The sequence below is a fragment of the Felis catus genome, chromosome D4 (assembly GCF_018350175.1).
Source record: "Felis catus isolate Fca126 chromosome D4, F.catus_Fca126_mat1.0, whole genome shotgun sequence".
In the NCBI taxonomy this organism is placed as follows: Eukaryota; Metazoa; Chordata; class Mammalia; order Carnivora; family Felidae; genus Felis; species Felis catus.
Genome location: NC_058380.1, coordinates 18,415,578 through 18,442,729, shown reverse-complemented (window position 1 = coordinate 18,442,729; position 27,152 = coordinate 18,415,578). Strand labels below are relative to the sequence as shown.

At 46.0% G+C, this 27,152-nt stretch overlaps 1 protein-coding gene and 1 long non-coding RNA gene across 10 annotated transcripts in view; one reads left to right on the top strand and one right to left on the bottom strand.

Annotated features, from left to right (window-relative positions):
* Positions 1–27,152, top strand: part of PRUNE2 (prune homolog 2 with BCH domain) — a 276,216-nt gene that overhangs the window by 178,459 nt on the left and 70,605 nt on the right. For all 9 annotated transcript variants that reach the window (XM_019815787.3, XM_045043727.1, XM_019815782.2 and 6 more), the window contains exons 7-9: positions 7,201–7,359; positions 10,504–17,071; positions 17,417–18,182. In XM_019815787.3, the coding sequence (XP_019671346.2) occupies positions 7,201–7,359; positions 10,504–17,071; positions 17,417–18,182 (7,493 nt within the window). The remainder of the gene's footprint in view (positions 1–7,200; positions 7,360–10,503; positions 17,072–17,416; positions 18,183–27,152) is intronic.
* LOC111557626 lies at positions 4,116–17,694 on the bottom strand. Its single transcript, XR_002737851.2, has 2 exons — positions 17,558–17,694; positions 4,116–6,717 (listed from the first exon to the last, which is right to left on the bottom strand). It is a non-coding gene; the product is annotated as an uncharacterized LOC111557626 (long non-coding RNA).

Below are 27,152 nucleotides of genomic sequence, written 5' to 3'. Positions count from 1 at the left end.
CTCTGTATTTAGGAGTCTCTTATGGTTTGTCTCCCTCCCTGTTTTTATATTATTTTTGCTTCCCTTCCTTTATGTTCATCTGTTTTGTATCTTAAATTCCTCAGATGAGTGAAGTTATATGATGTTTGTCTTTTTCTGACTTATTTCGCCTAGGATAATACCCTCTAGTTCCATTCACGTTGTTGCAAATGGCAAGATTTCATTCTTTGTGATTGCTGAGTAGTAGTCCTTTGTATTTATACACCACATCTTCTTTATCCACTTATCAGTCAAGGACATTTGAGCTCTTTGCTTCACACTTAACTTTGTGTATCTTCCTCTATCCCCTCACCTTTAAAACTTTTTCATGTGAGTCACTTAAGTGACTTAAAAATGTGTGTGATTATCATTCGAAAGTTCACATGTATTATAAAGGATACAAGGCAAGAATTTTTTTTTAATTTTTTAATGTTTATTTATTTTGGAGAGAGAGAGAGGGAGACATAGAATCCAAAGCAAGTTCCAAGCTCTGAGCTGTCAGCACAGAGCCCAACGCAGGGTGCGAAATTACGACCATGAGATCATGACCTGGACTGAAGTCAGACACTTAACTGACTGAGCCACCCGCGTGCCCCAAGGCAAGAAATTTTAATAGGAATAGCCAGTTCTCATACCAAAATGTATAAAATACTTTCTGTGAGTCAGATCAATTTTGTGAATCCTCCAAATGACCTTTTGATAGTTTAAAAACCAGGAACGGAAAGAGACCTAACTTTTCTGCTACATGCTAGGCACTAGGGCAGCTCTTTGATTCTTATTCTTAATTCTTTTTTTTTTTTTAAGTTTATTTATTTGAGAGAGAGAGAGAACGTGCACATGTGAGCAGGGGAGGGGCAGAGAGAGAGAGAGAGAGAGAGAATCCCATGCAGGCTCCGCTCTGTAAGAGCAGAGCCTAATTCGGGGCTTGATTTCATGACCATGAGACCATGACCTGAGCCAAAACCAAAAGTGGCTCTTAAATACAGAGAACAAACTGGGGGTGGATGGAAGGGTGGGGGAGAGGGGAAAGTGGGTGATGGGCATTGAGGAGGGCACTTGTTGGGATGAGCACTGGGTGCTGTATGTAAGCCAATTTGACAATAAATTATATTAAAAAAATAAAGTTCATTAGGGCATGTATCAAAAAAACCAAAAACGGAAGTAGGATGCTTAACCGACTGAGCCATGCAGATGCCCTAGGTTCACGTTCTTAATTCTCACACCAGCTCAATGAAATGGGGGTTTACAAATGAAGAAACTAAAGCTTGGTGAATAAAGTGAATAAAGTAAACGCACTCACTCACTACTGGTGAATAGTGGAGAGAGGGTCAGCTCATGTCTGGTGACTCCGGAGCCTTTACTGGTATCTTTGGAGGGAGCACTCTAAAATAACAGAGACACAGACAGATTTTAATTGGGCAATTGGCTAAATTATGACAGCTTTCACATCAGGGTGTCTTAATATCCATCGTATATTAGATTTCAATATGCATGATTTGAATGCATCGAGAAATGACATTCTATTTTGATATGTTACAGAAATTATTTTCTGCTTTTACACTCGAGTGTTTTCTTGTGTCATTAAGTATTCTTTGATAGCATGATTTTGAATAGCAGCATACTATTCTTTTGTGCGACTCTTTCATAATTAACCATTTCTCTCTATTGTTGAACATTTAGGTTATTTCAAAGTTTTAGTTAGTAAGGTAATGGTCCAGTGAATAGCGTTGTCCACAAACCTTTTGTGTGTATATCTGATTATTTCTTTAGAATATATTTCTGGGGCACCTGGGTGATTCAGTCAGTTGAGCGTCCGACTTCAGCTCAGGTCACGATCTTGTGGTTTGTGAGTTCGAGCCCGCGTTGGGCTCTTTGCTGACAGCTCGGAGCCTGGAGCCTGCTTTGGATTCTGTGTCTCCCTCTCTCTTTGCCCCGCCCCCATTTGTGCTCTGTCTCCCTCTGTCTCTCAAAAATAAATAAATGTAAAAATAAATAAATAAATAAATAAATAAATAAATAAATAAATAAAAAAGAATATATTTCCAATAGTATATGAGAATGCCCCTTTGGAACTATTTACCAATAATAAGAAAAGAGAAGATGAAATATTTTATTGTCAAAGGATTTCTTTGATTCTCAATGAGTTCAGATATTTATTGGCATTTGTATTTCAATTGTGAATGTCTTATGTCCAATTGTTTTTCTATGGCCATGTTTACTTTTTCTCACTGATTTATAATAACTCAATTTTGAGGACAGTAAAACTATCTCCTCCCCGTTTAAAAAAACGATAGTAAATAATAATAATTGCATTGAGAAACTTTTGAGTGGCATTTAAGCAGAGAAGTGTCGTGATTCTGTTTACATTTAAAAAAAAATTTAATGTTTATTTTTGAGAGAGACAGAACATGAGCAGGGGAGGGGCAGAGAGAGAGAGAGAGAGAGAGAGAGAGAGACAGACAGAATATGAAGCAGGCTCCAGGTTCTGAGCTGCCAGCACAGAGACTGATGCGGGGTTTGAACTCACGGACCACAAGATCATGACCGGAGCCGAAATTGGTCGCTTAACTGACTGAGCCACCCACGCACCCCTCTGTTTACATTTTTAAAAGCTCCCTTTTGATGCTGCAGGAAGGACTGATTCTAAGTAATTGGGTGCATGGTGGGGCCATTTAATGATATGGAGGATATCATTATGATATGGGGTGGAGATAGGTTTCATTTTATTTGAGACGCTTATTAGACATTTACCTGGAAATACCATGTGTATCGACAAGGGTGGAGTTCAGGTGGATGAAGCTTGTTGTCACTGGCAGACAGGTGGTTTGAAAACCGTGCAGCTGGATGAGATCCCCAAAGAGAACGTAGAGATAAGAGAAAGAGGTGTGGAAACACAGTCTGAGGCATGAACATTTAGAGGTTGAAAAAGACGAGGAGCCAGCAAAGGTGACAGAGGAGTAGCGAGGCGCTGGGAGAAGACCGAGGAGAATGTGAGGGCGGGAGAGTAAAGGAATGAAGTGTTTCAAGAAGGAGGGAGGATCAACCTCATGGAATTCCTCAGAGAAGTCGTATAGAGTCGGAACAGGAAGCCGACTTTCGGATTTTGCACCTTGGAAGCGATTGGTACTTTTGAGAAGAGCGGTTTCAAGGGAATGATGGAGGCAGAAACCCGACAGCGGGATCCAGAAGACAACAGAAGGTAGGAATACAGGAGCAATGTAACAAGAGTGAGTTTTTCTCTCTCAAGGAATATCCACATTTAAGTACTCAGGTGTTTCCTGAACATGACTTGGATCACCTTTATTTCACATCATGCACTCTAGCTATCAGCATGGAGCATGAACACTGAATTTTTCAGAGCGATGGAAAAAGCTAAATCAGGGTTTTGGGACTGGAATTTTCCACTGAGTTTGTCTGTGAACTTTCAACCACAAATGTAGTCAATCTCTTGGACACTTTCACCATCACTCTCTCGGTTGTACATGTTACAGGAGAGCCGTGGCATTTCTGTTTCCCTGAGCTTGGTCATCGGGAACAACAACCTCACCCTAGCTTTTGGCTGGGAAATAATAAAACCTTTTTCTCCCCACATTCCCCGGTCTTCCGACTCATTCCCAAACTGGAAAACACTCGGGCAAAAGGACTCACGCCCTCTAAAAATGTTTAATGATCGAATCTTTGGACCCATGAGTGGCAAAGATGATGACCAGGAGGACTTCTTGTCCCTAGCTGATGTACTGGAATAGGCTGGGGTTTTGCCAGTCAGTTTCCAGCCTTAATGATTAGTAAAGTACCTTTGTAAATTCCATGTTGCGGTCTCAGGCTGGGGGTCATACTGCAAACGTGGGAGGTCGTGTGGTGGGCGCGGGTGGTAAGTTAAGGTAGGAGCTCTCTATTTTCTAAACCTTTGGCAAACCGAGTGAGCTATACCTACGTACATGTATATAATTTTAACTTAAGGTGGAGGAGACATTTTGGAGACATTTGAGCCGATTAACAAATAGTATTTGTATACATGTAACTAAAACAGTAATTTATCAGGTAGAAGGCAGATGGGGGGGTGGGGAACAAAATGCCAACCTGTATCTACAGTTGGGTTGTGTTGATGATAAAGTGCTATTTATTCAGGGCCAGCCTAGCTTGTCAGCAACATAAGAGCCGTCACAGCACATGACTCCCTGCGTAGCTAGAAGACAATCATAAATTATCTCCTATGCAAACAGCACCGGCATAAAAGCAGAACAGATTCTGCCTCCCAGATTCCCGAGGATTCTCACTCATTCCCTCGTTTGATTCTGTTTTAAACGCGATCCTCCTGACATCCTAACGCCAGGAAGATCCACTCTGGTTTGGACAGCTCTATGAGGGTAGGTAGGACACAGTCGTTGATGATCTCTGTTCTGGAGATACTGTAACATGCAACATGCCTAAGGGAGTCTCATAAATCTTTGCTTTATTTTTTTTTTCAATCCTTGATCGTATGGATTTGGGGGCCACCCGGAGGAAAACTGGGAGAGTGTCACCCCACGGAGCTTGATCCTAAGAACCTCTTGAGGTACATAATAGAGGATCTGAGACCCAATACCGGACCCAATAAATAAGAACTTGCCACAAAGTGGCTCAGAAATACACCCCCCTTCCTGGGGTGACTTTTATGTTGAAAGTGGTGTGAGGAACCAGGAGCTAATGGTGTGAGTTAGTAAAAGTCCCAGTAAAATGACAACGTTGAAAGGATCCAAAGATAGATTCTCATAGGAAACGGTATCGGTGAACAAATGCCTCCCTTCTTGAAATTGCTTTCGCATTTCCGACGTACGTTTGAATCCCCCAGGATTTTTTGGAAAATGCAGTTTCTGTTTCAGTAATCTGGGGGATGGCCCCAGCCTCTGCATTTTAACAAGATGCTGGTGTTGACAATGCTGTTGGACTTGAGTCCAGCAAGATCCCAGAGCCGTCATTTTCACACAGAAGAATCCAAACAGACTGAAGCACAGCCAACAGTATTGAATAGCAAATGTTCCACAAGTATGGCTTTGAATAATGCTGAATGTAATGAATCCTAATCTTGTGCTCGGACACCGGTAAAACCTGCCTTCTTTTGTTCAAATGACCTAGCTGGGAGTCTTGTGACAGTTGTTAGGAAATGTGAAAATCTCTTCGAAATGTTGGACCTCCTTTCAAGGGTTTATAACTGCATATGGGGGATTTTATGTACACAGTGAAAAAAATATTTTGAAAGGAAAATTGTTGAGCTTTTTGGCCAAAGCCTTCAGTCTGGAGGATGCAGGAGGGGGCAGAGACAGAGGAAGAGAGAGAGAATCCCAAGCAGGCTCCCTGCTGTCAGCGCGGAACTCACAAACCGTGAGATCATGACCTGAGTCGAAATCAAGAGTCAGCTGCTTAACTGACTGAGCCCCCCAGGCACCCCAATGTCTGCTTTTATAATTCATGATGGCAGAAAGCTCAGTGCGGAGGTTGTCTTGAGGGATAATGATGATCTGAAATAATTTCATCTATTGAATGTACATTGTGTATAATAGGAGGTGCAACTTTAAAAAATATCTTAAATATTTACTTCTATTGTGAGTGAGTGGACTTTTTTTAAGTTTCTGTTTAAAGACTGTTATGACACTTGGACAATAAATAAAAAGCATGGAAACTGACACTATGCTTTTGGATACCCATGTTTCCAAAAGCTATTGTATTTGAACATCATGAATTTCATTAGCCAGTCGGTACAATAGATCCTTAGTGTTCGGCAACAATATATCCTGAGAGCTTTGTGAGTTCCCCTGTGCAATGCTTTGTGACCAAAAAGTGAAATGGTCTGGTGAGGTACCTAGAGAGCCGGCTGCCACAGAAGGAGACAACAAATATTCCTTGAGGTGCGGACGCTGCTGACGGGCTGGGCCAGCACATCTGGCAGGTGTCTCATGTGGCCTCTCAGGGGTCTCAGAGACCTTGAGATTCAACTCAGCAGAATTACAGATTACATGCGCTATAGATATTCTAAGCGGCTGGTAAATAATCTGAGGCACAAGTATGAAATCCACTAGTTTCGAGAAGCTACCACAAACAAACGGTAATCCGGGCGCGGAAAATACCTGCACCTACGTGCGGTGCCCTGCCTAGCTCTCCCTAAGTGGCTGAGGAGGGGGTGCCTGGCTCTTTCACTTCTGATGCTACGTATTTCTGCATTGCTTTGATACTTTGCCAGTGGCTTGCATAGTGCTGATGACTTTTGTAACAGAACAGAAATCAACAGAGTCCTTTGTATCTCTTGAGTGCACGTGGTGGTGATTTTCACTGAGTAGCGCAACAGACTGTATATGATGATCGAATATATATGCTGGATAGAGGTTTATGTAGCAAAGGCAGATTTTGTGGGTAAGTCTCTCTAATCGTTCAAAAACATTTTTCTGAGCAGCTCGTATGTGCCAGGCATTATGCCTAACCGGCGGTCTTTACTGCTCTTCTTTAAGAAAGAGAGACGACCCTGCCAACAAAGTGGTCGTCACTGCAGTTCATAAACCTCCAAGAGACGGGCACATTTTTGAAGGTGATGTGAGCCACAGGTCTGGGTGCTCTGTAGCACCATTATTCATTCCTTTTCTACAATTATTCATTCCTTCTTAGCTGCCTCTTAGAGCAAGAAGATGTGACATCAGAGTCCTTCCATAAATCTCCCAGACTTCTGCCCTGGAATAAAAAGCATACGGTTAACTCAGCTACATTCATCCTTAGGGATTCTTCTTGGCGTTGTAATAATCATTGGGAAACAATTACAAATAACGAAAAACAACTTCCTCCTATTTTTCTAGGGATAGGTTGTAATAACAGCAGTCTTTCCTACATCCTAGGAACAATACAAGGAAAAGTAGTTTTTACAAAGTTAACATTCAAAGAAATATTTTGGGGGAAAAAACACTGTTAAGATATTTGTTCCTTGTCTGAACTGCCTTAATAAGGGCCAAGACTCCTTCCTTTCCCGGGTTAGGAAAACAAACAAGCAAAGGTCATTTTAAGCCCGAGCACGAGAGTTTGCAAGCTTGTGTGTCCATCTCGCTTGCGTCTGATAATGAACATCTGTCACGAAATATCGCGACGCCGGACAGATTGGTGGCACAACTCCCCAAAGCCAGGCAGTTGGCATTAATATCAAATTGCCTGTTGTTGTTTCAGAACTGTATGCTTCACAGCAATATCAGCAGCGACTTGAAAGCATTTGCAGACAAGTTCGGTTTTGACGTCCTCATCCTCCTGGCCAGCTACCTGTCGGAGGAAGAGCAGCCGAGACGACAGATTGCCGTGTACTCCCAGAACCTCGAGTTGTGCAGTCAGGTAAGGACCTTCTTCACTCGGGCCCATTTCACCGCTTCCTAACCTGGTGGCTGTCACAACACGCGGCGGAACGTGGGAACGCACTGGTGGCCCAGAGAAATGGACCCAAGAGATAAGGCCCTGGAGTGGGAGTTTTAAGAAATGTTGGGGGTAGGGGCGCCTGGGTGGCTCAGTTGGTTGAGCGTCAGACGTCGGCTTAGGTTGTGATCTCACGGTTCGTGAGTTTGAGCCCCATATTGAGCCATGTGCTGTCAGCATAGAGCCCGCTTCGGATTCTCTGACCCCTCTCTCTCGCCCCCTTCCCTGCTCACCCTGTCTCTCTCAAAAATAAATAAACATTGAAAAATAAAAAAAAAATAAAACAAAATACTATCAAAGGACAAGAAAGAAATGTTGGGGGTATTTTGCACATTGGGCCACTGACTGATAAAAATGTTTCATTTGCAATGCTTTCCTTCAGAGTTTTAGTTTTTAGTTTTATTGCTATCTTACCAAAAAAAAAAAAATCGCCTAATTAAAATCAGCAGTGAGATAAATATCGGCCCTTTTTAAAAAATTGCTGTGTAATGGAAACACAACATTGTATTAGTGTCTGGGGTACGACATAACGATTCAATATTTGTGTATATTCTGAAGTGACCACCACAGGAAGTCTAGTTAACATGCATTGCCATACACAGTTACAAAAAAAGTTTTTGTGTGAGGAGGACTTTTAAAATCTCCTCTTTTACCAACTTTCAAGTACACGGCACACTATTTTTAACGATAGTGGCCATGCTGTACATTACATCCCCAGGACTTACTTGTTTTGTAACCGGAAGCTTATACCTTTTGACCCCCTTCACCCCCACCCAGGGCGTGTTATTTTATTTTGTTTTTATTTTATTGCATTGTATTGTATCGTATTGTATTTTAATTCTATTCTATTCTATGTATTTTATTTTTATTTTTTGCCTTAAGTTTAGTTGACAGGCGTAGAACATAGTGGTTCCACAACTCCATGCCTTATGCTGTGCTCACAAGTATGACTCTGGCACACTAATCCCATTGATTATATTCCCCGTGCTGCACCTTTGATCCCTCGTGACCACAAAAGGCCTTTTAAAAGATCCCCGTGTCTATTTGTCTTCTAGACTAAATCCGAAAAGAGAAAGAGCGTATCTTTTTTCACCCAAAGAAGGGCAAGTCCTCCTGCGGATGATGTTTGCTTAGGACTCCTATCCGGTCATACGTAAAAAGGTTTAGTCCCTATCTAAATACCTATTTGGTGCCCAGTGTTTAGTAGCTGGTGACCTAATGCTTTAATCAAAGTTGGCCCGTCTCCGACTACTAAAATTCTGACTGGTTAATTAGCTAGCTCCTCTAGGTTGACAACTGAATTTTTTAACCCAACGTTTTGGAAATGATAGAAGAGGTAGACAAAATTAATCAAAATAGGGCACTGGAATGCCAAACTGGGTGTATTTAAGAACTAATATGAGAACCTACGTGATTCATTATAATACGGACGACATGAATGTAGAACAGTTTTCTCGCTAATCTTTCCTCATTAACGGATTAGACACCGGTCTATCCGCAGGTGGCTACAGCCAAAGTCTTGGCTCCTTTCTTGTTCTACATCGTCACTCTCTGTCCCCCGAGAGATCCGTCTTGGCTGTAGTGCATGTGACTGTAGGTACTCACAGACTCTCTGTGCATTCTCCAGTCCAAAGATGCAAGAGCCCCTGCTCCTGCTACAGATGTTTTCTACCCTCCCTTCTGACCTGACCCTCACACATCTGTGCGTTGCCTCACCAGCCTGTGGCTTTTTCAGTGCTTTTTGTCTGCACTGGGTTCCAAAGCTCTATTTATCTTTGGTCACTGGTTTCCTAGGGGCAGACTTCTATCTCCTAAGCCTCCACCATGGTGGTTTTCAAATCACTTTTAGCAGCAAATCGGTTTAAAAATTGGTGAATCTGAAACAGACAAAAGTGGGAGAGCAGGTAAAGGGATCAGACACCCTTGAGCCAGCTCTGCCCTGCCTCCCTCTCTTCTTCCCCACGGGCTTCCCCAGCCATCACTTGAGAGACGGTTCCACTGAGCAGAACAAGGTCAAGACTACTCTAGAGAATCCCTCTGTGTCCACGTGATCACCGTTGATGAAAAGTCAGCCTCTGCAGAGTTCAAAACGTGGCTCCTTTAGTTGTTAACTACAAGTTATTTAACCTTGCTGGGTCTCTGTTTGATCATTGGCAAAACAGGGACAAAGGATCCCTACCTTGTAACAGAATTATTTTGAGGATTAGAGAAGATAATGCACATAAAACCTTTAAACTGTGCCTGGCATATGGAAACACTCAATAAGTGTTAATTATTAATATCATCATCATCTATGTGATGATGACAATAACAAATATATTATTACTATTGTTGTTGTTACCGCCACTGACCCTGTGGGGCCATTTCAAAAGCCCAGTGTGCCAAATTTCCCTGACATTTCCTAAAAAAATCATAGAGCCGCAGCCCGGTTCTGGCCTCACACCAGCTGTCACACATTCTCTTGGCCTCCCAGGTGAGCTTTGTCTGTTCCAGGCTCCCCGTCGATGCTCCCTGGGGCGGGAAGAGACAGTTGGGGCCCCGAAGTGCTGTTAGGAAGTTCCACCTCTGGTAGCTTTCTCTTCCCTATGTTCTCCTTCCCCTTACGAGGCTTTCCGAGGCAAAAGCAGGTCCCCGGTGCCTGGTCCTAAACAAAAGCCCTTTGTCCACCTGATTGCCCCTTATTCTCACACGTGTTCCCCTAGTTCTCAGCAACCAGCATTCTCTCTGCTTTTTGCAAACTTAACTTGCACTCCCGTTGGAAGACGGTATCGTATTACGACAAGGAAAGGATTTAAATGGTGGAAATCTCTTAACCTGTAACTTTCAGAAGCAAGCAAAATTGAGCAGTGGGATTTTGAGTTCAAAGAAGAGCCAGTTGGATGGGATTGTAGGAAGAGCCGGTGGTATAGTACGTGGGACTTTCCGTGTCTTACGTTATGCAGTTTTCAGTTGTTTGAGATCTTCTTTGTAGACGGATGAACCCAGATCAATTTTATATTAAGAAAAGTCAAGGGAGATGCAAGGAGTGCCTGAGTGCTCACACAAACCCCTCTGCCTCCCTGACAGATCTGCTGCGAACTGGAAGAAAGCCAGAACCCTTGCCTGGAGCTGGAGCCCTTTGAATGTGGCTGTGATGAGATCCTGGTGTACCAGCAGGAGAACCCGTTGGTGACCTGTGATCAGGTGCTCCTTCTCGTCAAGGAAGTCATCAACAGGAGATGTCCAGAGATGGTCTCCAACAGCCGGACGTCCTCAACGGAAGCCGTGGCAGGCAGCGCCCCATTGTCCCAGGGATCTTCCGGGATTATGGAGCTGTATGGTTCTGACATAGAGCCACAGCCCAGCTCCGTGAATTTCATAGAAAACCCTCCAGATCTCAACGATTCTAATCAGGCTCAGGTGGATGTAAACATCGACCTCGTCAGCCCAGATAGCGGGCTGGCCACCATTAGGAGCAGCCGTTCATCCAAGGAGAGCTCGGTTTTCCTCAGTGATGACAGTCCAGTGGGAGAAGGTGCTGGGCCTCACCACAGCCTCCTCCCAGGGTTTGACTCCTATAGTCCCATCCCCGAAGGAGCAGTCCCAGAGGAGCATGCCCGGTCTGGAGAACACAGGGAATCCTTTGACCTCTTCAACTTTGACTCAGCAACCATGGCTTCTGGGCAGTCCCAACCATCTTCTCATTCTGCAGACTACTCTCCTGCAGATGACTTCTTCCCCAATAGTGATTCATCAGAAGGACAACCCCCGACGGGGCCTAAAGAAATCAATGGGATAGGGATGGACATGTCCAAATATTCATCCAGTTCACTTTTGTCAGAGGCTGGCAAAGATGACCTTGTGGAATTTGATGAGGAATTTGTTCAGAGACCAGAAAGTCCCGAGGATAACTCTGAAAGAAATGTGAGCCTGACAGGTTTTGTGGGAGATAAATCTCCTTCCCCAGAAAGGCTGAAAAATATTGGAAAGCGGGTCCCACCAACACCTATGAATAGCTTTGTAGAAAGTTCACCATCCACGGAAGAGCCAGCTCTACTCTACCCAGAAAGTGTGACCCCAAAAGCAGTAGACACGGGTCACATAGGGCCACCTCAGACCCGTGCACGGTGCAGCAGCTGGTGGGGTGGCTTGGAAATTGACTCTAAAAATATTGCAGACACATGGAGTTCTAGTGAACAGGAGTCTGTCTTCCAGAGCCCCGAGTCATGGAAAGACCATAAACCAAGCCCAGTGGACAGGAGAGCCTCAGATTCTATATTTCCACCAAAGAGTCTCGAATTCCCAAAGTCAAGTCCCTGGGAGTCTGAGTTTGGTCAGCCTGGGCTGGGCAGCCATAATATTCAGGACCAAAATGAGGACCACTTACAGTTTCAGAACGTGCCCACAGAGAAATCGAATCTGCCCAGCGCTTCTCCTCAGGGGGCACACCACCTGATCGAAGACTTTGCTGCCTTGTGGCGTTCTGATCGCTCTCCCACGGCGATGCCGGAGCCGTGGGGAAATCCCACGGAAGATGGGGAACCAGCCGCTGCGGTGTCATTCCCAGCCTGGAGTGCATTTGGGAAAGAAGATGGCACCAAAGCTTTGGCAAATACCTGGAATCTGCACCCAACGAGTGGCGAGACGCCTTCTGTGAGGGACCCGAGGGAATGGGCCATGGCAAAAAGTGGGTTTTCTTTTCCTTCGGAAGACAATTCACCCAGTGAGGCAAATAACGAAGCACCCCCAGAAATCTGGGGTAAGAAGAACCACGACTCCAGGGATAATATCCTTATATCTGGAAACCCCAGATCCGATCTGGACCACGCGTGGAATGGTTCCAAGCCGACAAAGGAAGATCAGAATGGCTTAGTGGATCCCAAAATTAGGGGGGAGGTATATGAAAAGGTAGACTCCTGGAACCTTTTTGAGGAGGGGATCAAAAAAGGAGGGGCAGACGTCCTGGCACCTTGGGAAGATTCCTTCTTATACAAATGTCCCGATTACAGTGCATCCAACATAGGGGAAGATTCGGTGCCCTCCCCCTTAGATACCAACTACTCCACGTCTGACTCCTATACTTCGCCAACATTTGCTGGAGACGAAAAAGAAACAGAAAGCAAGCCATTTGCTAAAGAGGGAGGTTTTGAGTCACAAGATGCTAACTCTGCCACAGGGGAGACTGCAATGCCTCCCCAGTCGCCGCAGCAGCCACCTAGAAATCGAATTAGTTCGGGTCCCGGGAACCTAGAAATGTGGGGCTCACCGGATGCAGATAACAGTTCGGAAACAAATGTCACTTACAACTCCGAGAAGGATTTACTCAGGACGGAGCCCACCGATGATAAGAACATCTCCATGGAGGATGACATCGGGGAGAGCAGCCTGTCCAGTTACGACGACCCCAGCATGATGCAGCTGTACAATGAAACAAACCGACAGCTCACGCTTCTGCACAGCAGCACAAACTCCCGCCAGGCGGCCCCTGACAGCCTCGACTTGTGGAACAGAGTGATTCTGGAGGACACGCAGTCCACTGCGACCATCTCCGATATGGATAATGATTTGGACTGGGACGACTGTAGCGCGGGCGTGGCAATCTCCAGTGAAGGTCAAGCACAAGGATACATGATTGAAAGCGCTGAACCGGAGACCCGATTTTCAGTGAGACAGCTGGAGCCGTGGGGTGTGGAGTATCAGGAAGCAAATCAGGGGGATTGGGAACTCCCCGCACCTTCTGAGCACAGCAAGGGCACTCCTGCCAATGGATATCACACACTGAATGAAAAAAGTGGACAGCTGATCGCAAATAGCATTTGGGACTCCGTCATGAGAGATAATGACATGTCTTCGTTAATGTTACCAGGCCCCTCATATGTCACAGATTCTGAACAACACAAATCTCCTTCTGGAGCTCCCAACTCATCAGAAAAAATTAAGGACAGTTGTATCCCAGACATGCTAGAAGCCTCTGGAGCCAGTGAGTCAGGTGCACTTGATCCTGATAAGCAGGACACGTGCAGAGGAACCCTGCCACATGACGTGACATCCTTGGCAACCAACTTTGAGAATCCAGGGCATTTTGGACCCTCAGATCCACGGAGAGGTCCTAGCTGTGGACAAAGCAAAGGTGAGGAGGAAGCCCATGGAGCCACTGCTAGGGAGCACCTCCGTGAGGAGGAGATGACAGACGGAGCTTCGGAGCAGTCTGGAAAAGGGCAAAGTGACCGGGAAGGCTCTTCCCCGGCTGCATCTGAACATCAAGAAATCTGTGATGAATCCGGCAAAATCAACTCTCTCTCAGTCCCTTCCAGCCCTCAGACTGAGGAACCCCAGGAGATTTTAGAGCACGAGAGGGGGTCTTACAATCCAGGTTCCTGTGATGTGCGTGCAGAAGTGTCCACAAATGACCTGCGGGCAGAAGAGACCTGTGACAAGCACCTCCCATATCACAGAAATTCAGATGACGCCACTGACACTTCCAGTGGGCTTGGGCTGAATTTAACAAAAACTGTATCTTTACCTAAAATAAGTCTTGAGAGCACTGAAGAGTGTAACGTTCTGGAACCAGAGAGAGTGAACCAAGAGCCACGCCATGAATGTCCCCAAAGCCTTGACATTTGGGATGTCTCTGTAGACAGCGATGTGCAGGTCAGTGTCCCAAATTCTGAGATTACTAAGAGTCTTGAAGTTGAGAGTACTGAAAACAGCCTTCCAGGAGCTTCTTCATCAGGAAATTATCGCAGAGATAGTATTTCTAGTGAGTATACACATTCGAGTGCATCGAGTCCTGGCCTAAATGATTCCTCAGCTCCATTGCCTTCCTGGGAACATGGACCCAATATGGGGCATCAGGAGCAGAATCAAGATGATTGGAGCAAACAGAGTCACCAAGAATCTGAACTAATTACTACTGATGGCCAAGTAGAAGTAATTACTGAAATGGAGGACCTGGACAAAAACAGAATGGACAGGTTTGAAAAGAGCTTAGATCTCAAGGTTCCTAAATTTTTAGAGATTTGGAATGACTCCGTAGATGGTGATTCCTTTTCGTCTGTATCCAGCCCTGAAACAGGCAAATGTTCTGAGTATTCCGAGGCATATCAGGAAAGGTATCTAGTGGTTAGCCAGCAGGAGAAAAATGACCATGACCTTCCTAAAACCGTGCAGCCAGAGGATGCCAAGTTCATTTCAACAAGTTCAGGTTCTGATGACGACAGCATAGGTGATGAAGAGTCAGTGGAGAAAGAGGTCCACTTGGGCACTTGCCAAGTTGCTCAGAGCGACCCCAGAGCTTGGGATTCAGGGAATGAACCTAATAAGTTCTTGGCCACCGCTGATCGCAAGTCTGAGGAGTGTCCTGCGTATGTAGGCAATTCAGAAGCAAGAGAGGACAAGCCAGACCCATTCCGTGACAACCAACAAAGCAGCCCCGATCACTGGAATTTCTCACCGCTAAAGGAGACCGAACTACAGGCTACAGCAGTGGATACAGAGATGAGATCTTCTCCAGAAACAGGGAAGACGGGAGGGACCATCTGGCAGCTATCTCCCAAAAGCGAATCAAAGAATGAGAATTATTCCAAACTGGAAACACTTGGCTTCTCAGCTGAGCGCGCCGAGCGGTGGAATGCCTCTCTACAAGAAGGACGACCGATGGAGAGCACATTGGAAAGGGAATTGCCCAACCCAAGTAGTGTGTTAGAGATGAATTCTTCAGTATACCACAGAGTGGGTCCCTGGGGAGTACCCACCCAGGGTGATATTGAACCCATGGAAACGCATTGCACTCAGCCCTTCAGTGATGAACATCGGCCACCCTTTCTGGAGAGCCATGAGGAGAACTCCCATGAGCAACTCTGGAACATTCAACCGAGACAGCCAGACCCAGAAGCGGATCAGCTTGGCCAGCTTGTGATACTGGACCAAATCGAAGAAAAGGATGCTAGAGAGCAAACCTTCTTGGCTTCTGCTGGTGAACAGCTGACTTCTGAAACACCCACCCAAGAGCAGCAGGGTCAGAATACAGCGCTGTCCGTCTGGGATCAGCCAGACGCAACGTTTACTCACACAGATGAAAATGAATGTGTCATATCTAATGTTTTGACCGTGGAGTGTCAAGAAACAAATCGGTGGGAAGAAGAAAAATCGTACCCCAGTGAAATAACAAATTCCAGCATTGCCTCAGAAGATTTCCCGGCTGTCAGTTCTTCCACCCAGTTGATAAAGAAGTCGGGCTCTGAATGGGATGTCTGTCCTCCTAGGGAGAGCCCCGAAGGCACATTTGTTCCAGATATTTTACATGGCAACTTCCAGGAGGGTGGGCAACTGGCCTCAGCTTCGCCTGACTTGTGGATAGATGCTAAGCAGCCCTTCAGTTTGAAAGCAGATGGTGAGAATCCAGATATACTGACCCACTGTGACCGTGACAGCAATTCTCAGGCTTCCAACAGCCCTGATATATGCCATGATCATGAAGCAAAGCAAGAGACTGAACAGCTCGTCAGGGCTGGAGTGGGACCGGAAGGGGAAGCCAGTGAGTTATATCTCACGGAGCCAAAGATGGATGAAGAACCCAATCGGGAGCCTGGGCAGGAATTTGTCCCAAACGATTCAGAACTATATTCTGAAAATGTAATCCCACTGCCTCCGATCAGTGATCAAGTGAACATAAGTGGCTCATCTCAGCCTGCCTCTCAGAGAGGTTCTCCTGAACCTTCTGAAATAAATGGTGAAGGCAATACAGGTTTAAAAGGAGCAGACAAAGTTGCTGCCCCAGATGTAGCACCAGCTTTGGAACTTGTTGACAGAACAATCCCAATGATGGAAAACGTGGGGACCGATATTTCTGTAACTCTCCAGGAGCCTACAATGGACAGCATCGGCTTGTTGGTGTCAGAGGGCCTCTCTCCTGAGAGTCAGACAGATGCAGGAGCCTTGTTGGACGAGGAGCAACTTTTTGCTACTGAGAATTCTGCCACGGTTCCTGACGCCCCGTTAGCTTCAGACACTTGCCTGGACATAAGTGAAGCTGCCTTTGACCACAGCTTCAGCGATGCCTCAGGTCTTAACACATCCACGGGCACAATAGATGACATGAGTAAATTGACATTATCTGAGGGCAATCCAGAAACGCCAGTTGACGGGGATGCGGGGAAGCAAGAGGTCTGTTCGTCTGAAGCCTCGTGGGGTGATTTCGAATATGATGTCATGGGCCAAAATATCGATGAAGATTTAATGAAAGAGCCTGAGTATTTTCTCTATGGCGGTGACCCTCCCTTGGAAGAAGACACCCTGAAGCATTCGCTGGCACCTTACACACCCCCCTTTGATTTGTCCTATCTCACAGACCCTACCCTTGGTGTCAAAACAACAGAGGAAGCCGAGTCTCCAGAGGACGAGTCTCTAGGGGCCGAAGCAGCCGAGATGCTGCTTTCTGCCCTTCCTGATCAAAAAAGCAAAGAAAACCACGCCGAGACCCCCAACAGACAGCCTGGACAACTGGTTGTCCTGCATATTCATGAAGACCCCGAGTCCGTTTCTTTGCCAGCAGGAGCCCACCCCAACCGTGAGCTGTCTCCGTCCAACATCGACTGGGAAGTAGAGACAGATAATTCGGATTCACCAGCAGGTGGAGACGTAGGACCACCAAATGGTAAGAAACAACCCATTCCTCCACCCCCAGAAACTGCTGTTTTCACGCAATTAACATATTTGTAAACTGAGCGGGGGGGAAGAGAGGAACTAACTTCATTTGCAATGCATGCCTCCCCTAGTCCTGTGTCACAGCAGTCATAATGTCTGCTGCTCCTGTAATACCTTTCTCAGAGCCTATGGGAAAATGAAACAGCTCTCCAAACAAACAAACAAACAAAAAAAAACCCTAAAAAAGTTCTTAAATTTCTCTCCCCTTAGATGGGGCATTTGCAAAGATCACACATCCCATGATGTGTTGATGAAGGCTTGTTCTCCTCTTCTCCCCTTCACCTTCCGCTTCTAGGTGCCAGCAAGGGAATATCAGAATTGGAAGAAGAAAAAAGAATTCTGACCCAAGGGCCTGAGCAGGTAACAGCGGAATCCAGGGAAGAAAGGTACACAGAGAGGAATGAAGATCATCACGCGGCACACATGGGTTACATACTTGTCAACCATGAAGAAAATTCACCCGCCAAGCCAGAGGCCTGCGAGGCAAGAGAAAACACATCTGAATTAGACGAGTTTCACGCAGGTTCTGCAGAAGAAGAGATGCCAGGAACTCAGCTGGCCGGCTTCCCGGATTCATGTCAGCTTGCCTCTTTAAATGAAAGACGAGATCATTCTGCAGAGAGACTGTCTCCCCAAGGTGAGGAGAGATCGGCTCTTGAAAGCCCTGGGCAAGACCAGAATTGGATGGTCTTGGGCCATAGCGAGGTTGGTGACCAGTCGTTGGAAGCTAGGAACTCAGGGCCTGGATGGGCTGGCCAAGCTATGGAGTCAACCTCTGATTGTGGCGTGGGCGAGGGTGCCCAGGTGCAAGTTCTAGGAGTCATGAAGCCTCTGGAATCCGTAGCCCTAGAGGAGGCCTCTGGTCTGGGCAGCCAATCGCGGAAGAGCAAGAGCCGCGGCGGGGCTGACCCGGATGCAGTTATGCTGCAGGCTGTCGCCCATGACAATGAATGGGAAATGCTTTCACCACAGCCTTCTCAGAAAAACATGATCCTTGAAACGGAAATGGAGGAGGAGACAGAGTTTCTTGAGCCCGGAACGAGGAAGCTGAGACCGAATGGGTAAGCAGAAAGCTAGATTGATTTATTTTTTCCTGAAAAACATCGTATTCGGAAACTGGGGAAATGGTGAAGGCCTGTGGAATACGAAGAACACGTAGATGATAGGAGCTTTGCTTCTATGTCTTGCAAACCCTCAGGAGAAGCAGCTGCTACGTGGCCACAAAGGCAATGATACTTTGTGTGTGTGTTTAGCCAAAAAAGCCCCTTCAATTTCCACCCAGAGTCTGTACTTACCCTTCCAATCCTTCTACTTACACCACCTACTCAATACCCATTTTACTCTTAAACAGGCATCTGGAACCAGAAAGGGGAGGGCAGTTTGCTCACAGTATCTCACTTAATATTTCCAACACCCCTGAGGCGTTGGGTATTATTCCTTTTATTTTGCGCACACTGGTGAGGGCGCCTCGAAGAATCAGAGTGAACCCTCTGGGCTTCAAAGGTTTTTCACGTCCAAAGCCAATAGTTTTCCAGCAGACACACTGCCTATCTTACTTAAAAGGCACTTCTGATTTTCTGCGATACCTACCTGACTCCTTGGGGCTAAGGAGACGCCTCAGCAGGCTCAAAAATCTCAGTGTGAAACCTTCACTCCCCAATTGGCTGGAAGATTGGCAAACAAATGATTCATTTGTTCGTTTGTTCGTTCGTTCATTCATTCATCATATGGTGTCTGAGCCTCTGCTTCGTGCGAGGTTCTGGGTAGCTGGTGGATATATAGCAGGGAACAGGATGTGATCTCTGTCCTCAAGCTCCAAGGCCCTGTTGATACCAATGAGGGTCGTTCATTTCTTTTCATTTGTCCCGATAAAGCCCTCTTGCTCCCAGGGACAAAAGGGAAAATGTGACCAGTAAAGCGGAAGGTCATCTTTCCTCTTTAAAAATACAGTGGAGGGGCGCCTGGGTGGCTCAGTCGGTTGAGGGTCCGACCTCGGCTCAGGTCATGATCTCACGATTCGTGAGTTCGAGCCCCGCTTCGGGCTCTGGGCTGACAGCTCAGAGCCTGGAGCCTGTTTCAGATTCTGTGTCCCCCTGTCTCTCTGCCCCACCCCTGCTTGTGCTCTCTCTCTCTGTCTTTCAAAAATGAATATACATTTAAAAAAAATTAAAATACAGTGGAAAAGAAGGTATCTTTTTCCTACTCATTTAGGGAGCATAAAGAACTATGCATACCATGTACTCACTGTGAGTCGAAGAATCCAGATTCCAGCCTGGCTCTGCCATGACTGGTTATGTATTTTAGGATTAACCCTACGCTCAGATTTCGTCATGCATAAAATTGGTGGGTTGGGCTGGAGGATCTCAAGGCTTTCTTCAAGTTTCCATTTGTGTGAACTTACTTTGTGTGTAAACAGACTGTGTCCGGGAGAGCTGTGGTGTTCACAAACGACATTTCCCCATGAAAGGAATACAAAAAACAAGAAGGAACAGCAGGGGTATAGAGTAAGGGTTGGGAAAGTGCCACAAAGAGTTAAAAGCTGATCTTCAAGTGCAGCTTCGGAAACCCAGACCTCTTCAGTTGGCCTCATCTTTCTTTCTCCCTGTCAAGCTATTTCCTTCCCGAGAGACCCCAGATCTGTTATCTGAAAGAGAGTAGCAGATGCATCCCAGCAGCCCTGCTGGCATTGTTCTAGATTGAGCTAAGAACTCAGCCTGGCCTTGGCTGAGCTGTGGTTGGCATCTCGTCTGCGTTTTGCACGTGTCCCCGCAACCCCGCAGATGACCCTGTTCGGTGTTACCATACCCCCCCTTTCTTTCAATACAGTTTCTTGGCTCATAGTCTTCTGCTCAGCCCCTGCAGTAATGAACATTTTCTCACGACCGGGGGAGGGGGGCAGGATCTCCTGCTGGCATTTGTATTACCTTTTGCATAAATAATTAACTCTCAATGTATTTAAAAGCTTCCCCTCTGTGCTAGGTTTTGAGAGGGTGCAGAGTTGTCTAAAACAGTGATTCTCTAAGTAGGGTCCTAAAATCGGCAGCTTCTGGGTGCCTGCCTGACTTAGTAGAGCATTCGACTCTTGATCTCGGGGTCATGAGTTCAAGTCCCACGTTGGGGGTAGCGACTACTGAAGTCAAAAAATAAACCCAGCAGCCTCAGAATCACCTGGCGCTCGTTAGGAATCCGAATTACTGAGCCCACTCCAGGCTCTTCCTGAACCAAGAAGTTGAGGTGGGGTCCAGCCATCAGTGCCTTAACACAGGTGATTCTGCCGCACGCTTAAGTCGGAGAACCCCTGCGCTAAAGCTTACTCCCAATGGGAGGTGACAGTTTACTAAGGGAATTAAACACAGGTGAAGAGGCGGCTAATAGTGTAACATGTAAATCAAGATAGTTAATGACCAACACATGTATAAATATGTATCACGAGCACTTGTCATGGAGCACCGAGCCCTGTCTATTACCTGTCTATTACCAGGAATCACACAAGGAAGGAAACTGATGTTTGGAAAGTTGAATCACTTGCTGTGGTTTCCAGTTAGAAAGTGAAGAAGCTGGCATTTGAATTTAAATCCTTCTGTGTCCAGGCTGTGTGCCAATGCTAGTAAACTAAGAGGGGGGAGGCATCGGGGCGCCTGGGTGGCTCCGTCGGTTAGGCATCTGACTTCGGCTCAGGTCATGATCTCACAGTTTGTGGGTTCGAGCCCCGCGCTGGGCTCTGTGCTGACATTTCAGAACCTGGAGCCTGCTTCAGATTCTGGGTCCCCCTTTCTCTCTGCTCCTCCCCCACTCTCACTCCGTCTCTCTCTGTCAGAATTAAAAGAGGAGAGGCATTTATACAGGGTGCTTTCGTGGAGGAGGAATAAGGGGTGGCCTGTTATCCAACAGCATCAGGAGGCAGACTGTCCAGGGGCTCCGATATGTTAAAGGGCCCCTGCAAAACCCTGAAATGCTCGATACGTTAAAGGGCCCCTGCGAGACTCTGAAATGCTTTTAAAACCTAAAGAAAAAAATGACTATACTCCTGTGTGGATTATAGTTTTTTCTACCAATGCAGGTGTAAAATAAAAGTTTTGGATTTTTTTCACTGAAGGAAGGAGCTCATGAAGGTAACAGTGCCTAAGGCCCAGCAAAGTCATACTGTGGCCATAAGAGGTGTAATTCGGGACAGGTGTTAAAGGAAGGTCATAATCTGGAAAGGCAAAGAAGAGGGTGAGAGGTCAGCCAAGTTGGCTAGAAAGAGTGAGGGGAAGGAAACCATGGACACAGGAAGGTAATCCCAGAAGCAATATAAGATAGTCCTATTTTTCCAACTAAAAATCTGGAAACATCTGACACAGAATTTGATCATAGGACAGGATCAAGACTGTCCTAAAAAAAAAAAATTGGGTTTTCAAAATTGGGTGCCTACGTGGCTCAGCCTGTTAAGTGTCTGACTTCAGCTCAGGTCATGATTTCATGGTTCGTGAGTTCGAGCCCTACCTCGGGCTCTGTGCTGACAGTGCGGAGCCTGCTTGGGATCCTCTGTCCCTCTTTCTCTCTCTACCCCTCCCCTGCTCTCTCTCTCTCTCTCTCTCAAAAATAAATATTAAAAAAAAACCACAGAAGTGAGCTGATAGTGTATGCAACATGACGTATCAGCCACAAACTGGCTTCTAGCCCTCCCCTCCCGCAGCTGCACCCCCTCACTCAGCTCCCACACCGTTCTGAGAGCGGCAAGCCACATTGTCAAAACGCGAGGAAGCTTTAGGAGGTGGCTTTTCTCCTTGTACTCCCCTGACTGCCTCTTGTTAACAAAACTTGTTATGAGTGTGGGAGGGAAACTCTCCCTTGAGATTTTCAGCACCGTGTTCTGGTTCCCAGGCCCAGTCTTCCCTCTTCCCAGAGACTTTGCCAACACCCCGGTCACGCTCGAGCAGTACAGCCGCCAGCTCAGAATCGCACAGCGATTCCCGAGACAGGGATGGGTATGCCTGATCTTCCCGATGTGGTCCCAGAGAACATCGGCACAGTCGTCTGCAACAAACACAGTTTTCTTAAAATGAAGAGCCATTTATGTGTTTATTTTAAAGAAGGCAGGGTTGCAAGGGTGTCATGTGAAAAAAAGGGCAACGTGATTATGTACGAGTCAGGTTTCTCCAGCAAAACAGAACCAATAGGAGCAAGAAGAGATATCTCTCTATCGATCGAGAGAGAGACAGAGGGAAAAGCATTTCAAGGAATCGGAATCGACTCACCAAGGTTTAGGGACTGGCAAGTCCGAAATATGGAGGACAGACAGGCCAGCAGGCTAGAACCTCAAGCAAGAGTGGTTGCAGTCTGGAGTCTGAATTCTGCAGGACAGCAGGCCGGAAACGTAGGCAGGGTCTCTCTGTTGCAGACTTGAAGAGAGTTCCCTCTTTTTGGAGAAACTTCAGACTTTGCTCCTCAGGTCTTCAACTGACTAGATAAGGCCCACCCACATTCTCTGAATAATCTGCCTTATTCAAAGTCTGCTGAATCTGCCTTATTCAAAGTCTGCTGATTTCAGTGTTAATCACATCTAAAAAAAATACCTTCACAGTATTATCTGGACTGGCGTTTGACCAAATAACCGGGCACCGTAGGTAGCCTAGCCAAGTTGGCACGTAATATTAATGATTGTGGGTTATATTCAAAAGCCTGAACAACATGCTAAAGGAGCATGAAACCGTCAACCTTCGTAAACTCACCACCATCTGAATTCTGTAACAATGGGATGATCGATAGACAAATATCGATCCTTGGGTCTTGGGGTAAGGAAAGAGCTGTGCAGGCTGATAAAAGGAAATAATTTCCAAGATCAGTAAGAAAACAGACTCTATGTGCCTGGTCTCTTGTAGATACATGCAGAGGGGAGGGCCGCAGGGCAGGGAGAGGCAGAGGAGAGGTGAGCGAGGGGGGATCTGGCGCATGTGCTTTTGAAAAGGTATTTAGAAAGAACCTGCTCCTTGTATTTGTGGAGCTGTAGCTTGTCGTCTCGCTCCGGGAGGTGAGTTATTTGGTACTCCCTAAAGTAAAAATGACCTTCAAACACAATAGACGTCATATCCACACAACCTGCTTCTTATGGTCATCTCTGTGCATTCTTTCTTTTTGCATTAGTAACGGCCTTTTTTTTTTTTCTTCCCCATGACACCATTAAATCCTTATACGGTTTTCACGAGACCTTCTAAACCCGGACTTTTTCTGTCTAGGACTTATGATTGAGGAATTAGTACATGGGGTCTTACCCCCAGGTGAATGCTGAAAATAAAAACAAAAAAAATTTTTTTAAAAAACAGGTAAAGAAATAACGTGACTCTTTCAGTGTTGGGTAATGATACGTTTGGGCGCTCAGAAGAATCAGGCTCTTTGAGCACATGCTACCCCCTCTCTGGGTCTTGCTGTTTGGACAGGCTGATGCCCAGCTGCACATATTTGCCCTTTCTCCGAGGGAAGCCGATATTCCATCAACTACAGCGTTGCCTTGTTTATTCGCGGTTACGTGGCTTTGCCCCGAACCAACCCTGGAAGACCAAGCTTGGCACTGAGTCTGCGTTCGTTTATTTTCGTGATTCTATTTGATCACTTGGTGTGTTATGTTTGGTGGCAATTAAGTATCATTAAAAGTTCTTTAAATCTGCGCTTCAATTCAGGCCTTCGTCTCCTTAAAAAAAAAATTTTTTTTCATGTTTATTTATTTTTGAGGGAGAGAGAGACAGAGTGTGAGCTGGGGAGGGGCAGAGAGAGAGGGAGACACAGAATTCAGAGCAGGGTCCAGGCTCTGAGCTGTCAGCACAGAGCCTGACGCGGGGCTGGAACTCACAAGCCTTGAGATCATGACCTGAGCTGAAGTCGGACGCTTAACCAACTGAGCCACCCAGGCGCCCCTTCCTTTTGGGGCAAAAAAACCCAAAAAATTTTGCTTTTTTTTTTTTTTTTTCCAAGTCTCTCCGCCAGCCCCTCCTACCTCTCCACCTCTGGCCAGCCCTACCCAGAGCAGACTTCAAATAAATCTGCTCGCACAACTGCCATTTGAGACAAATAGGGCCAGTTTTATTATCCCAGCTTCATAGATAAACAAACCAACTCAGCAAATGAGCTGTTAATGTCATCCAGAAATGAGAAAGTGGGAAAACAGGGACTGGAAGTTACGTCTTCTCCCTTCCAGCCTAGTGCTTGTAAGACACAGAGGCTGAAACAATCATTTTTTTTTTTTTTTTATGTAATTCTGTAGGTGAATGCATCTCTTCCTCCTACCATTGTCCCATGGAGGGGTACCTCAAGTTTAATGGGCAGAATTCTCAGAGTGTGATTTGGAGAATAACTGAATCCAAACTCGCCTCTGACTCTTCACACTGTCATGCGACCTACTGAGCCCTTTTCATGCCTGGACATGTATCTCACACCACAGCAGATTAGTGACGGTCCCTGTGTATCAGTGAGCTTCTCCCCATCTGTGGTTTGCAGGCCAACTCGTGTGGCCAGAGGCCAGAGGGAGGTGAGAGAATCAAAACCCTTCGAGGTGCATCTGAGTCTTCCCAGCTCTTTCTAGATGTGGTATCTTGTGGTAAAGGATTGTTATAGCAAGAGAAAGCCCTGAACGCCAAGAAGAGGTGGATAGAGCAAGTCAGCTGTCCGTGGGAGGAACACCCACAGAGGACCCCTTTCGTGTTGTGTTGGCTTCTAGTCTGAGGAAGAATCCAAGGTATTTCTCCAGCTGGAATGGTGAAATGTCAGAACTAAAGTCAGGAAAAAAAAAAAAAGACTCCCAGGAAAACTGATGGCGTTTGAGGAAGACGAGAAGTCATGGCGTTCAAAAGCAGGATATGTTTGTCTGTCAGGGACCCAGCAGGAGAGCGATGACACATTCAAATGAGGATAAGTCGAGAAATATTTAATAAAGGGAGTATTTGCAAAGACAGAAGCAGGAATTCACAAGGAAGGGTGTAGTAGCTCGGGAAGAGAAACAGTATAGCTGTTATCTGAGGCCTGGGGGGCAGGGGGTGGAAGGGGAGGGTGATTATCAGAAGGGAGAACAGGAATTTCCATTTCCCTGAGAAGAGCAGAGAGGCCTCGTGTGGAGGGGCACAGCCAGCCAGGGAAGAAGCCAGACGAGTGCATGGAGTGCGCACCCTGACCTCTCCACTTTCCTCCCGCTGATCTCCCACCGGGGCCCCTAAAACCAAGTGGAACTCAGAGGGGGGAGAGAGCCTCCTGGGACAGAGAGCAGGACGGGGAAAGTAAGAGGGTGAAGCTGAAGAAGCAAACAGATGTTACTCACTACAGCTGGCTTCATTAGAAAGCAATGGAACCTCAGCTCCTGAAGAGCGGACTGAGCTAATGTTAACCTACAGGATAGTTAACGATCCCCCCAGCGCGTTGGACGATCTGTTTCCAAGATCCACGTGAGAGTTCTTTTAGAACCAGGGCTGTCAAAAGTCACCCCAGGGTTGGGTCACACTTTGTGGAAATCCACGCTGTGCCAGTGGACGAGACTGGGATGCTGCCTCCCCTCCATTTTAACTGTTGGTTAAGGGATGGGGCTTCTTTTAATGGTCACCATACGCAAGTTTGGTGCTAGGTAATGGCCAGGCAGTAAAATTTTTAATTCACTCCCATAAACTATCTCAAAATGTTGATCAACCGGAAGATTGAGTGAAAAACACGTAACGCCTATGCTTCTACACAAGTCCCCGACTCTGCCCAGGGTTAAGTTCAAGCCAGCAGAAAACTATACACTTGCCCCATGTCACAGAGGATACCGTGAAGTCTCTCTATCCTATGTATTTTTTTGTTGTATGCCATTGGCTCATGCTGATGGAAGACGTTAAGTCAGCCCAGTGAAACTCCTCTCTATGGCAAGGATGTTGTTGAGAGCATGATTTCCTAATCGGGGAATACCTGTGCTCTTGTGAGCAAATCCAATCCAGTCTCCATCCTGACTGTTAAGGAATGTGACTTCCTTTAATTAATAGCACTTATATAACTGATCGCGTTTATCCTTTTGAGTTGCCTCCTTGAAAGCTCACATTTCACAAATGTATCATTCGCCCCTATCGAATGAATAGAAAAAATGAATGGATTTTTTTTTTTTAATGTTTATTTATTTTTGAGAGAGAGAGACAGAGACAGAGCATGACCGGCGGAGGGGCAGAGAGAGAGGGAGACACAGAATCGGAAGCAGGCTCCAGGCTCTGAGCTGTCAGCACAGAGCTCGACAGGGGGCTCAGACTCACAAACCATGAGATCATGACCTGAGACCAAGTCAGATGCTCAACCGACTGAGCCACCCAGGCACCCCTAGTGGTGGATTTTTACATATCTATTAATGTCATTAAATGCATATATCCTGTTCATGGTTCTTCTGACAAGACTTCTTTTTTTTTCCTTGCTTCTTTGCCCTTAGCACCTTTTTGAAGTCCTTGCTCTTCCTCCATCCTATTTCCTGCACATTGAAATTCTTCTTTTCACTTAAGACCTAGACCAAGATGCCATTTCCCTCCTAAAACATTCTCCAGGCTTTTCAAACAGAAGGAAACCCTTTCTCTCCTGAATCGTCCTAGGCTTCGCACCTGTTTTGTGGCCTTCCTCACATTCTGCCTCTTGTTGTATTTATCAGAGTCTTTCCTATTCATGCGCCTGGATGGAAGCCACTAGAGGCTGTGGTCATGGTGCGTACATCTTTATTTCCTGCATTGCTGCAAACAGCGTTGATACTCATAAAGTTGTGGCTTCGAGTCAAATATTAATTGAAGGGGGAGAGCAAAGTCATTTAGATGAGGGAATCTTGGAAACCTTAGTGGAGAATCTAGTCTCCTTCTGCCATTCAAAATCATTTAGATTTTCATAAATGACATTGGCCTGGGCTTTTCCTCCATCATCCGGCTCTTGTCTAGTTTGGGAATCAAAGTTATATGCTTTATGGCACCATAAAACAAACGAGGGAAACTTCCCTCTTTTTTCTCTTCTTTGGAAGAACTTGTATAATCCAGGGGGGTCATCTAATACATGAGGATTGAGCAGTA